At 44.9% G+C, this 12,860-nt stretch overlaps 1 protein-coding gene across 2 annotated transcripts in view; it reads right to left on the bottom strand.

The window, feature by feature from the left end:
- The window catches only part of MEGF6 (multiple EGF like domains 6), a 1,140,767-nt gene that overhangs the window by 60,611 nt on the left and 1,067,296 nt on the right, over positions 1–12,860 (bottom strand). For both annotated transcript variants that reach the window (XM_085609125.1, XM_085609129.1), the window contains 3 exons: positions 9,452–9,580; positions 3,335–3,463; positions 1,564–1,692 (listed from right to left, as the gene is read on the bottom strand). In XM_085609125.1, the coding sequence (XP_085465251.1) occupies positions 1,564–1,692; positions 3,335–3,463; positions 9,452–9,580 (387 nt within the window). The remainder of the gene's footprint in view (positions 1–1,563; positions 1,693–3,334; positions 3,464–9,451; positions 9,581–12,860) is intronic.

The following is a 12,860-nucleotide window of genomic DNA, read 5'->3' as shown; positions in this document are numbered from 1 at the left end:
AAAAGGATGACCATCAATAAAACATTGTATAAGCAGATGGTAAGCAGGGCTCCAGAGGCAGACCTGAAGGATCCATCCGAAATACAGAAACATGAATTGGAGATGTGTGAGGTAAACTGAGGCCCAGCCGTACCCTATGATAAGTTTTGAAAACGAATGGGATTGTTTACTTGCAGCCAGGCAGGTGACTCAGGACAGGGTGTGTATGTGTCTTGAGTGGGGGACAGGAGATGACGTCTACGAAGGTGTTCTTGGCCAAGCCTATATAGAAGAGATTAGAAAAGTTGAGCTTTGGCATTAGTGTCGTGTCTAGTTCTAAAGGGCACTTCTCCTGAAAATAAAGACTGAATAAAAAAGGCGCCAGGAGAACTAGCAAAATGTGGATAGCTTAAACTAGAAGTCATATGAGGACAGGCTGTTCTGGAAGAAAACAAGAGCAGAAGGAATTATTTACAACACAGATGAAATGTGGTACTACTTTTCAGACAATGAACACTTTTAGATCCAGGGTTCACAAAAAGTACTAGAGGGGTAAAAAGTTGGAAGGGCCAGGATGAAAATAAAATAATAGCAGAACAAATAAATCTAAGGTGCAGTCTGTGTCCTTGTGCATTGTGGATTTTGGGAGGGGTGGGATGCTCACAAATCATTTGATGCAAAAAACAAAACAAAGGGAAACAAAGGGCCAGATGTACGGTCTTAGACCCGTTTGCGCAAGCTAAAAACCATGGGCCCATGTACAAACAGTATTTTGCGACTTGCAAATAAATAGAGACTCGCAAAATACTGTTTTGCGACTCAGTATTTGGAAGGGGCCCTCCCTTCTAAATAGCTACTCCATAGACATGTACGAATGTTTTGCGACCGCAATTGCGGTCGCAAAACACTCGCAAATTACCACCTACTTCAAGTAGGTGGTAATGCTTTGCAAATGCATGCAACGTTATTTTTTTTTTTGCAGTGGTCCCAGGGACCACTGCCTGTCCATAACAAATGAAACGAAAAAGTTTCATTTTTATTTTTTTAAATGTATCCCGTTTTCCTTTAAGGCTTGTCAGGGGTACTAAGCGCTATATAAATGAAATTACAATACAATACAATACATCTGGCCCAAAGTGTCATATTCCAAACCCAACACAAGATGGCTGAGCGTGCACAGCACGTAACCTACAACAACACTTGATACAAATTTAAATCTTTCAATAAGCTATTGCAGTACTTATATGCCATGGTAACATGTTTATTTATGTATCTTACCAGAACATATATACAACCCTCAAGGAAAAAGGGCCTAGCTTTCTTGTGCGCATAGCCATTTAATATCCTTCCACCAGAAGACACTGAAAAAGCCCTGGGAAGATGTAAGACAACAATACTGCCAAGTATGAGAACATGCAGTTTGAGCCCTTATAGTAGAGATTTGGTGGAAGAGTTTTTCCTATGTGTAGAAGAGGAACTAATCTGATATCTTAAGGCCAAAAAATACTAACACTGACGGGGCATTGTCCTGTAGATAAATATACGTTTTTTTAGAAGAAGAAAAAAACAATTGCATTTGCTTACCAGCCTGACACTTGTCACCAGTCCAGCCTGCCCGGCAGATGCACTGTCCAGTCTGACGCTCACAGAGACCCCCATTCAGGCAAGTGCAGCTATGAAGACAATCCTCTCCGTACTTTCCTTGGGTACATTCTGGTTCAAAAAACATAAGTGTTCCCGAGTTGTAATCGTGTAACATGAAAGTTGATACATAAAACTACTACTCCAGTTTAAAGCGAGATTTTAGAAGCAGATGAGTGGGAGACGAGGTTAATCACCAGGTATCCGAAAACGATTACATTTTTTGTAGTTGCCACAAAGAATTCTGTTACAATTTTTATTCAAAATAAAATTAATTTAGAATAATAAAACCTACGATATATTATATTAATAATATATATTTTAACTATATAAACCCTGATGACTATGACCTACCTCTTGTTGGGCGGTGGCAAGCCTTGGCACCGGGCCTATTCTGCAGGCTCAGAAACATTATTCCATGTCTGATGCCCCCTCATACGGTGACATCAACCAAAGCTCTAATCTCATCCGGACTTCATTACATGAAATTTTTTTTAACTGGAGTTAACCCCAACTACACACTCCAGGGAGTCCAGGAGTCTGCACACGTCCATCTACCGAGGGTACAGAGATCTGAGAGGGTCACATCTACTCTGTCTGAGCTGCAATGGCTGCCAGTATTTCTACCACAACAGCCCTACATTCAATGCAGTCAAATCCCTTCACCACAATCCTGCCATGAAACCTCTGTCTTCTGGGTGCATCCTTTCACCCCACGTTTCCATGGGTCATGTGCAAGCGATTGGGCCTTCATTAGAACACAACAGCCATGCAAACCATTACACACGCTCCAAACACTTTTGACCTCACAGTGTTTATACCAATAATTAACAACACCAAAATGAGCAATTTAATTAAACAACAACACATACTTAAACCAGTAAAAATAATAATACATTCAGAGTTGTCTCTTTCATAATGATTATTTTAAAAACTTTATTTTTCATTTTATCAAACAACATACAGAGAAAGTTAATACGTGAATACGTCAATGGTGTTGCAATTGACAATCCAGACTACGCACAATACATATGAGACTCATACAATATATGAGAAAAGAATGGCATGTCAGATACCTAAGCCGACACATGGGTACTCCGAAAATAAAAAAAGGAGAGAGGGAAGGTAAGGGCGGGGGGTGGGAAAGCATGGGAGCGAAGCAGTCTCTTTCATAATATTTAAGGTATTGTGATGTGTAATCTTATCTGTAAGATTTTTTATGACATTTGCAATCAAAGTTTGCACTCCAAGGGTGAGGTTATAAGCATGGCCACTGATATGCGATTTAGTAGCTGCTGCATTTTCCGTATAATTATGGATGCCACATAATCTATCATCGGCTACATAATCTGCAGATTTTAACAAAAAAGTTGTTTCTAGCTCAAACAGTTCAAAAGTTACTAAAAATTAGGTGATGTGTGTTGCTGCACAGTTGAAGGCCCTGTGCAAAGGTTGACTGGTTCCCTTTAAGTTTCTTATAGTTGTATTTGCATGTTAAACTGCTACTAATGGGTAAAATCTTTGCACAGTGTTAGCTTGTGTAAAAAAAGTCAAAATAAGTAAATCAATCCGCATTCTGCAACAACATTTGCCTTCCTTGCCATATAATTTGGTCCTCTCCTGCCACATAATTCTGTTGGCCCTGGTCATAAGCTTTGCATTTGGTGTTCAGAAATAACCATAATTTACGAATGTCAGTATTTTTTCTACTTACCACGCTCGCAAGCTAGCCCAGTCCAGCCTTCTGGGCACGTGCAGCGCCCCGCGATGTGGTCACATGATCCTCCATTCCTACAGAGACAATGCTGCTGGCAGTTCATTCCGTAGAAGCCAGGGGGACACGCTAGGAGAGAAGAGAAAGCATTCACTAGGGTTAAGCAAGTGCTCCCTCAACGAAACTTCACTGATAATATGAATGACTACAAATGCCAGGGCAGTGGAGTGATCATCAATGCAAGCGTGGGCCAGCCGCTTTAGAACACCAGAGCGAGGGGGAGCTGACAACCCCACGGCACCTCTCTGGGCTTAGACACATCTAACCCTCCAGAGATAAAGGCACTTAGGGCCTGATCTAGAGCTTGGCAGAAAAATTGATTACTTTGTGACAAACGTAACATATACTGCGTCCACCTTAATACAAGTGCTTTACATCCTATGGCACTTTAATATGCGGGTGGGATATCTACCTATGATTTCTACAGTGACCAGTCCCTCGGCAGCGGAGAAAATATTAATTTATTTGGATTTAATGTATGTTAATGGTTAGCCAGAGATAGATATACACCACCAAAATTGTATTGTTCTGATGGGGAGGGGAGAGCAGGGGCTATTGGTATTAGTGCTTAATTTAAGCAGGTGGTTTCTGGTGCTCGGCACCGGCACTTAATATTCCGCACCGGGCCTGTGACAGTGTGCCACAAGGTGGCGCTGTCTGGCTAATTTAGAGATGACCACAGCAACATTTAGTTATTAACTCAATATACATTAAAAATGAATATTACCTGCTCCAAAGCCATTCTTATAGCTTTGGGGGCCTGAAATAGTCCAAATTGTCACACTTGTAGGAGTGTGAATATTAGTACTTGTGTTGTTACTATCATTGGCAGCCTGGCAGGGGCAATGTGTGGTACAAGCTGCAGTGGCCACCTGACGAGAGCCCTGGCACTTATTAGTACGAAGCAGCGCACCTTTTTCAGGGTGTCAGGCAGGGAATATGCTTCTGTGTTTTATATTTATTACTAGAGCAGCAGGTTAAATACCCAAAGGGATTGGGTCGGAAAACAACTGTTATTAATTTAGCATGTCTATGTACCAATTTCTCAACTTGGAAAAGTTGAAAGGATGAGCTGGACTCACGGTCTAACTAGAGACTAAAATCTGTGATGACCTGGTACAGGAAGATCTTGGCGACATAAACTACAGAGGCCTTTTTCCCGGATTACATCTTGTTACCAGAGAGTACAGGCTATGCTGCAGGCACCACCGCTACGGCTGTACCTCAGGTATCAGAACCAGTAATCTGCTGTGTGCACATGTAGCTCTAGGAGAGGTGTATAAGCCCTCCAAGCACTTGGATGTCTTCACGGGTGACAAGAAGCGCTCTACAAATCTACTGACCCTTATTGGCGTCACACACAATGACCTAAACACTTAGCTCCCCAAGCTGTCCTTTCAGGATTAAACCTGTAACCTTTAAATTTACTATCTGTCAGCACAGAAGCTGAAAGTGCACACAGGGAGTTGGAGGTGGTGCTGCACATCTATAGGCGAAGGGCAGCCCCACACATGAGGAAGACCCATCAGAGCCAGGAGCAACAGAGAGGTTGACACATAATAAGAAGAGGCAGTTCCAAGGACTGAGCTGTGAATGGACCTGCTGTCAGCAACACAAGAGCTGGCGCGTAATGCAAACTTGAAAATAATCAAGTCAGTTCCAAGTTGGCTGGAGGTCAATAAACGTTACTTTCTGGCATTTCTACACTTTTTCCAAGTGCACAGAACCCTGGTGACTACAGTTATTTTACTCTGTTGTTCACGTGGGGGTAATGGTGCTCAGACACCAGTGAAGGTGTGGATAAGAGTAGCCAGGTATACCCGCATAACTAAATATAAAAAAGCATCTGTCAAACGGATATTGCCAGCAATTTCGTAGATCCATGGCTTTCCAAAGGCAGTCATTCTGCAACCTTGTAATGCTGTATGTTCATAAAACTCCTTAGTCACTTACAATATGTTTATAACACGTATGGGTTCCTTTATTCCATGTGTCTTCCACATTCAGTAGTGTTGGAGTACTCGCCGCTACAGACGACATCCACACTCTCCTTGAACAAGGCCACACAGCGGCCCTGATCCTATTCGACCTCTGCAGCTTTCGACAAAGTCTCCCACAGCACACTCACTGCCAAACTCCACGACACCGGCATACAGGGAACCACCCTCGACTGGCTCCGCTCCTTCCTCACTGGCAGAACCCAACGAATCGGACTCCCGCCCTTCCTCTCCGAGCCCACTGAGATCAACTGCGGAGTACCCCAAGGATCATCTCTCAGCTCAACACTCTTCAAGATCTACAAGGTCCCCCTCACCACAATCGTCAGACAGCACAGCTCATCCTCACCCTCGCCAAGGACCCCGTCACCACCAGACTCAGCTTCCAGGAAGGAATGAAGAACGTCACATCCTGGATGAGCAGCAGCTGCCTGATGCTCAACTCGGAGAAGACAGAGGTCTTCGTCCTCGGACCCTTCCCCTCCGCATGGGACAACAACTGGGTGCTCACTGCCCTCAACAGCCCCCCCACCCCTACAGACCATGCCCGGAACCTTGGCATCGTACTCGACTCCTCCCTCTCCATGACCTGACAGATCAACGCCATCGCCTCCACCTGTTTCAACACTCTCCACATCTTCCGGAAGACCTTCAAATGGATCCCCTCCAAATCCAGAAAGACCGTCACCCACACACTCATAACCAGCAGACTGGAATACAGAAACACCCTCTACGCCGGAATCAATAAGTCTCTGCTCCGAAAACTCCAGATCGTACAGAACACCACAGCCAGACTCGTCCTCGGCATCCCTCGACATGAACACATCACCCAACACCTGCGAGACCTACACTGGCACCCCGTCGAGAAGAGAGTAACTTTTAAGATACTCACCCACACCTACAAATGCCTGCATAACACCGGACCCCAATATCTCAAAGAAAGAATCTTCTTCCACGTACCCAGAAGAAACCTCCAATCCGCCGACCTCGCCCTCGCCAAAGCCCCGCTCATCCGCAGAGCAAGAACGGGTGGAAGATCCTTCTCCTACATCGCAGCTAAGACCTGGAACGAGCTCCCGATCGACATCAGGCACGCCCCCTCTCTGCACAGCTTCAGGAAGACCCTCAAGACCTGCCTCTTTGACTGACTGGAGCTGCTCCCCCCCTCAGGCCTTGAGGCCCTCAAGGGTGAGTAGCGTGCTTCAAAATTCCCTGATTGATTGATTGATTGATTGGAGGAGCACTTAGGTAGGGTGGAGGTCAATGTTTGACAACCTCAGTCTCAGTGCTAGATATCAGTACATGACGGGAGACCGAAGTGGGCAGTATGAATTCTCTGTCTTGGGTTGGTGAAAATCTATGAATGAGTAAAGAGGAACCACTCTCTACAGAGGAGCCACTTTTATCGGACCAACTCTGCTCCATCAATAGGCCATTAGAAACCACAAACCTCCATTATAGGCACCGCTTTGGGTCTTGCAGAGTGACCAATTTGCAGCCTCTCTGGAACCACTCGTATTAACAGAAGGCAAGCGGAGTGGTCAATACTCTGTTAAAATGGGACAACACATCTCCTGCAACTGTCTGCTTCCAGCCACCACGGCACAGAGCAGATCGCTATGTCCAAGCAGGTCACACCGCTTGTTGCAGCAGCACACTGGCAGCCTCTTACCTCCAATAGAGGTTGATTCACCTGTAAAAATCTCAGAGCAAGATGAGTGTCCAAAGCTGCAAAGCCTAGGAAATAGGCATCAGTTCCCCTGCTCAGTACTGATCAGGCTCTCAAAGAACACCGCCAGACCAGCGCTCATCAGTGAGGAAAACAAACATAGGGGCAGATTTACAAGCCCCTTGCGACACATTTGCGCCGCCGTTGCGTCACCTTTGTGATGCAGCGGCGGCGTAAACCATGCGCCATGTTGCGACTTATTTACAACGTGACGCATCTAGGCAGATGTGTCACATTGTAAAGGCACAGGGTCAGACTGATTTGCATATGGCCATGTCTGAACTGGGGTGGCAGAGTGGGCTAAAGAACGGTGATGGATTAAAACCAGATCAGTTGACTGGGGGCGAGTGCTTGCAATGTTCAACACTCCGTCCATCATTTCCTTTGGTTTTGCTTTGTTCGCCATAAGTTGGCAGGGTATGCTCAGACGTGAGTCCCTTGCTCACTTTACCACTGGATTCAAGCAAGCCTGGCTGAAGACGGCTGAAATGCCAGAAACCGGTCCAAGGAAGCTTGTTTCCGTTCCAGGAAAGACATGGCTTGGCAGTTCGGGCTGGACTGTTCCCATGAGGCACAGGGTCAAACTGATTTGCATATGGCCATGTCTGAACTGGGGTGGCAGAGTGGGCTAAAGAACGGTGATGGATTAAACCCAGATCAGATGACTGGGGGCGAGTGCTTGCAATGTTCAACACTCCGTCCATCATTTCCTTTGGTTTTGCTCTCAAAGAACACCGCCAGACCAGCGCTCATCAGTGAGGAAAACAAACATAGGGGCAGATTTACAAGCCCCTTGCGACACATTTGCGCCGCCGTTGCGTCAGCTTTGTGATGCAGCAGCGGCGTAAACCATGCGCCATGTTGCGACTTATTTACAACGTGACGCATCTAGGCAGATGTGTCACATTGTAAAGCCCTGCACCACATGAAACCTGCATCAGGTTTCATGTGGGCGTTCCGTCGCAGGGTGGGCGTTCCGTTGCAGGAAAGCCCGGTAAAACTGACGCAAGATTTCACTGAGTCAGTTTTACGACACCGCTGCGTCAAACCCTTACGCCTGCTTGAAGCAGGCGTAAGGAGTGACGCACCATGTTAGGTATGGGCGGCCCCTGTGCATTGCTGGAGTTACATCGCGATTGCGACGCGACTCCAGCAATGCGCCGCCCTTACGCCACAAGATGCAACACGCATCTGGCCATCCTTGCGCCACGGTGCGTCGTATTGTAAATGCGATGCATCTGTGGTGCGCAAGAGGGGAATTGCGTGTCGCATCTGTTCATGTGCATCCCTGCTAATTTGCAGATATGCGCCAGACACTGTAAAAATGCCCCATAGTGGAGAGCGCGGAGAGAAACATTTTGACCACACCTTCTGTAGCTAGGCACACATCTGTGTACATTTCTAAGCAGCTAACGTAATGCTGTGGCCAGTGTACTACATTCCCCAATTCAGTACTTAGTTAGTAAAAAAAAAATAAGTGCCAGGGCCACTGCAATTTGCACAAGGTAAACAACAGAACTTCTCCAAAACAATATCATTTGTTAAATTGTAATTCGTCCATGATATACAAAGTGTTCTGAACCAGACCAATGGTTTTTAAAGTTTATTTATCAAAAGTACAAAAATATATTTAGTAAATCTTTTTTCTTTTTCTACGTGAATATTCATTTTATATAGACAAACAGAAACATATATCGCAATATTTTCTTGTTTTAAATTATGCAGAACTTTTTTTGTGTCATTATAACAGCTTTATATATTTGTCTCAAATCGCTCCACAATTTGCATATTAAATGTTCTTACACATTTCTGTTCATGCCACTGGTTCTGGCTTTTCTCAGGCTTAAGAAGTCCAGAATGTAGGTACTGCAGAGTATTGTAAAGAAGGGAAAATGTACAGTCATATGTGGCACTCAAGGAAAACTGAGCTTTAGGAGATTTAGAGCTCCATGGAAACTCTGAGTGTGTCTTTTGGCTCAAGATGAACTTCTGGCAACAGCAATGCTGAAGACGTCAGCCTAGGGCTAGCAAGTCTGAGGGCCACGGAACCATCTGCGGCTATTAAAAGATTGCATTGATCTGCATTGAATGCCATGTTTGCTGCTTGCAAGAATGAAGACATTTCTGTGTATGCTACAGAGCAAGCTGTTCCAAGGGACAAGTGTGAATCTACCAACAACAAAGAGTGACAGATTGAGAGAAATGAGGAATGAAATCCACTATGTGCCACAGAAAAAGGGCAGCAAAGACAGGGCATCATGTCACCAGCTGCCTATCTGGGCTTTGCCCAGTGTACCCAACAAAGTTGAGACCGAACCCACTGTACATTACCTTGCTGGCAGAACTCTCCTCTCCAGCCTGCGGCACACACGCATAGCCCACTGATGTGGTCACATGTGGCACCGTTCTGACATCTGCAGATCCCGCCACAGTTCTCGCCATAGGTGTTAGTGGGACAGGCTAAAAGGTGTAGAGAAATCAGTCAGGCAACAAAAGACATCAAGTGCTACCAGAAAATAATAGGACCCTTAGATGACAATCATATAGTCCTTACTATAACATGTTTCAAAGTATTCCCCAAACACTTAGGCCCATATTTACCGTTATATCAGGCAGAGCTGCAAGTCACCTTGCTGCGCTATGTGATAGGGGAAGGACAGGAATATGCTGTACTTAACATTGTAAGGTGCATTTCCGCCTTTTCCCAGTACTGGTGGACAAAGTGCTGCCTAGCGCCAACGCAGGCACTCTTGCACCATAGTGCAAGGGTGTGTGCGTTATTAGCAGGATTGTTTTTGTGCATGAAGGGGCACCTTTCTGCACAAAAACAATCCCCTAAGTCATTTTCCTCTTTCTAAGTCTGCTGCAGAATGCAGAAGACATAGAAAGAAGGAAAAACGAGGAGAAATAAACATATTTCTCCTCGGAATGCCTCACCTGGGGAGGGGTAGCAGTTTTGGTGCATCTATGAGACTTACTTTTAGAAGATGGACATCGCTCAAAGTTGCGGTGTTCTTTTTGTGCTTCCGTTTTGACGACTTTGATGATGGCAGCAGCTCCAAAACATCCCTAACTAAATACTCCTCCATTTCTGCCTCTATACACACCCCCATTAGCACTTTCCTTTCCTTGATACCCTTTACAAATATTCACAATCATCTTCTACTCATCATTCGCAGTTTATCAAAATACCTCAACTTACTCTTTCCCTCTTCAATCCCCACTTCTTCAAATATCCACATTCTTCATCTCTAACCCCATGTCCAAAATCTTCACTCTCCCTCTCTTACTCTAACCCCTTCTTTACAAATACCCATCTTAATCTCTACCCTTATTTAGCCTCTCTAAACGTTCCATTTTGTTCCCTGTACACTCTATTACTCAGTTCGAATGAACTCACTTCACCACATTCCTAGGAGCCAAAAATATGTAATGTAATGTATTTGCATTTATATAGCCCTTACTACCGCTGACGAGGCGTTGAATCGTTTTATACCGGGCAGCATGCTGCTACGGGACGCAAGTTAGTGGTTAGTCCAGTGTTATTGGTTATTGTTGGCTACTGAGCTTAGTCTTGTACGCTCAAGCAAAGCAGTCCAACCACTCACTTCAGCTTCTTTGTGGTAAGTTAAAGTGATAGAAGTTAGGTGTGGTCATTAGTGGGGAAAGATTCAGGTCATTCAGGTGTTTAGTGGCGTCAATAGATGAGCCTAGAGAAGATTATGTAGTGTATAATTTGTAAAATAATAAATGCCGGGGCCCACAGTCTTACTAAGATGGCTTTAGCTGGCGCTATAAATATTGGGAGTGAGGAATACCAATGCTGTGAAGTCTTGATCCCATCTCATGCCTCTTGAATCCACCACCAGAAAGTCCTTGCCTCTTCATCTAATCATCTCAGGATCTTTTTAATCAATTCTTTCTTTTTTTGTCTCTGTTTTCCTGTCTTTCTCCTTCTCCTCCTTTACTCTGTTTGTGTTTTTCTGTCTTATATAGAATGATGATGAAAAATATGTACTGGTCCCCAAAAATAAGTGACGGTGGGCCCCACTTGCAACCACTGGCTCAAATTAAGCACTGAGATTAGATAGTAGCTGGTTTGAGTTGTATAAAGCTGTGGCGGCCCATGTAGGTAAGAGCGGTGAGGCGGGGGATTTCGACGGACGATGACGAGAGAAAAAGAATTAATTAATTTAATTTTCCCTCGTCATCGTCCATTGAAATCCCACCCCCTCCCCCCAACACGGCCCCACCACTCTTACCTGCACAGTCCGCCTGGTATAAAGTTCTAAATAAAGGCGAGGTTGTGATTTTTAAAATGAGTTGGATTTTGCAGAAATGTATCAGGGATTCAGGCAAACATTTATGTGACTTAGAGACGGTTATGCTTAGAGAGACTAGGCATGCAAGGGATGGAAGGGAATGAAAGAGTAATTTGAAAGAAAAATAGGAGAGGTGTCCATCAGATGTTTTAAGTGAAGTTCAGTTTTTCATGCCAGATTTTGGGAATGTAGAGGGCATTTTTTGAGATAGCATGCAAATTGAAGATGCAAGACTATAGAAAGAAAGAACACTATTTGCATGTGAAGACAGTGCTATGTTAGGTACATTTAATAGGCACTAGATTCCATGAACTGTCTGTCCACTGCTAAGCTACCACTGGACCACAGCTTCAGCAAGGATAGCAGATCAGTTTAGAGCTCAGAAGAGTAAAGTAATAGCTGGACATAAACACTGAATACTCTCCACGCCCTGAGGAAGCCCCAGGCCGGATGGCTGTGTAAAGGGGGCGAAACACGTGAAGGCTGTCTCTCTTCTCTTACAAATTGACTCTGATGTTTGAAAACGAGTCACAAACACTTATAAAATTAAAAAACTTGTATTCTGCAAACCTTGCACTGGAATTTTCTCCATGAAAAAAGAAAACCTGTCAAGCTTGTCCAGACACTCACTTGGAACTACTTTCTAGATTAGGGGGTTAGTGGTTTCCCCCTGTCAAGGACAAGCACTATCGTCATTACTTGCTCTATCAATACGGCTAGTAAGGGTTTGGGACCGATTACCCCTTCATCTCCTGCAGTGTATTGCTAGCCTTCCTGGGGGAGGAGATCCAGATACTGAGGTGAGAGGCCTCCCTTTAAAAATTCAATGAAGACTTTGTTAGCAAGTGGCTGCTGATTAGACTTCCTGGTACACAGCCCTTTCTTAGATGGAAGGGTGAGGATGGGACTGTAGATGCTGTTGTGAGATGATCAAGGGCACCCTTTAGGTGAGGCCCAGCCTTTTGTCTGCCTTGATCTTCTTTTCTGGAACACCTATCTCAACAGCCCCTTTGCTCAATAAAGAGAGAATATCTACTCTTGCTGAATAGTAGTCCAGTTTAGAGTTTCAACTGATTTTTCTGGTAAACACCCACCAGAATCAGTCAAACGAGGTAGAAACTAAAAAGCACCGGGATATGCCACTAGAGGGCATCAAGTGTCTGTGTGAGTGGAAGCAGCTGAAGGATGGAGGGCAGATGCAGCAAGAGGAAAAAGAAACATTTGGAGGCCCCCACCAGTGCTACCAGACTTGCTATAGTTTCCTCAGCCCATCGAAGCAGTGCTTTTGCTGCCGCCTCCCTTCTGTTGCTACTGCCACCCGCAGTGAACCATGACAGGACACCAAGTAAGCCGCTCACCGGAACTTCCTGCCCCTTTGTGGAAGGCAGGCGGGGGGGGGCATGAGTGGTTGCTGGGGA

This window comes from Triturus cristatus, chromosome 1_2, assembly GCF_964204655.1.
Source record: "Triturus cristatus chromosome 1_2, aTriCri1.1, whole genome shotgun sequence".
NCBI lineage: Eukaryota > Metazoa > Chordata > Amphibia > Caudata > Salamandridae > Triturus > Triturus cristatus.
This window is presented reverse-complemented; position numbering and strand designations above follow the sequence as displayed.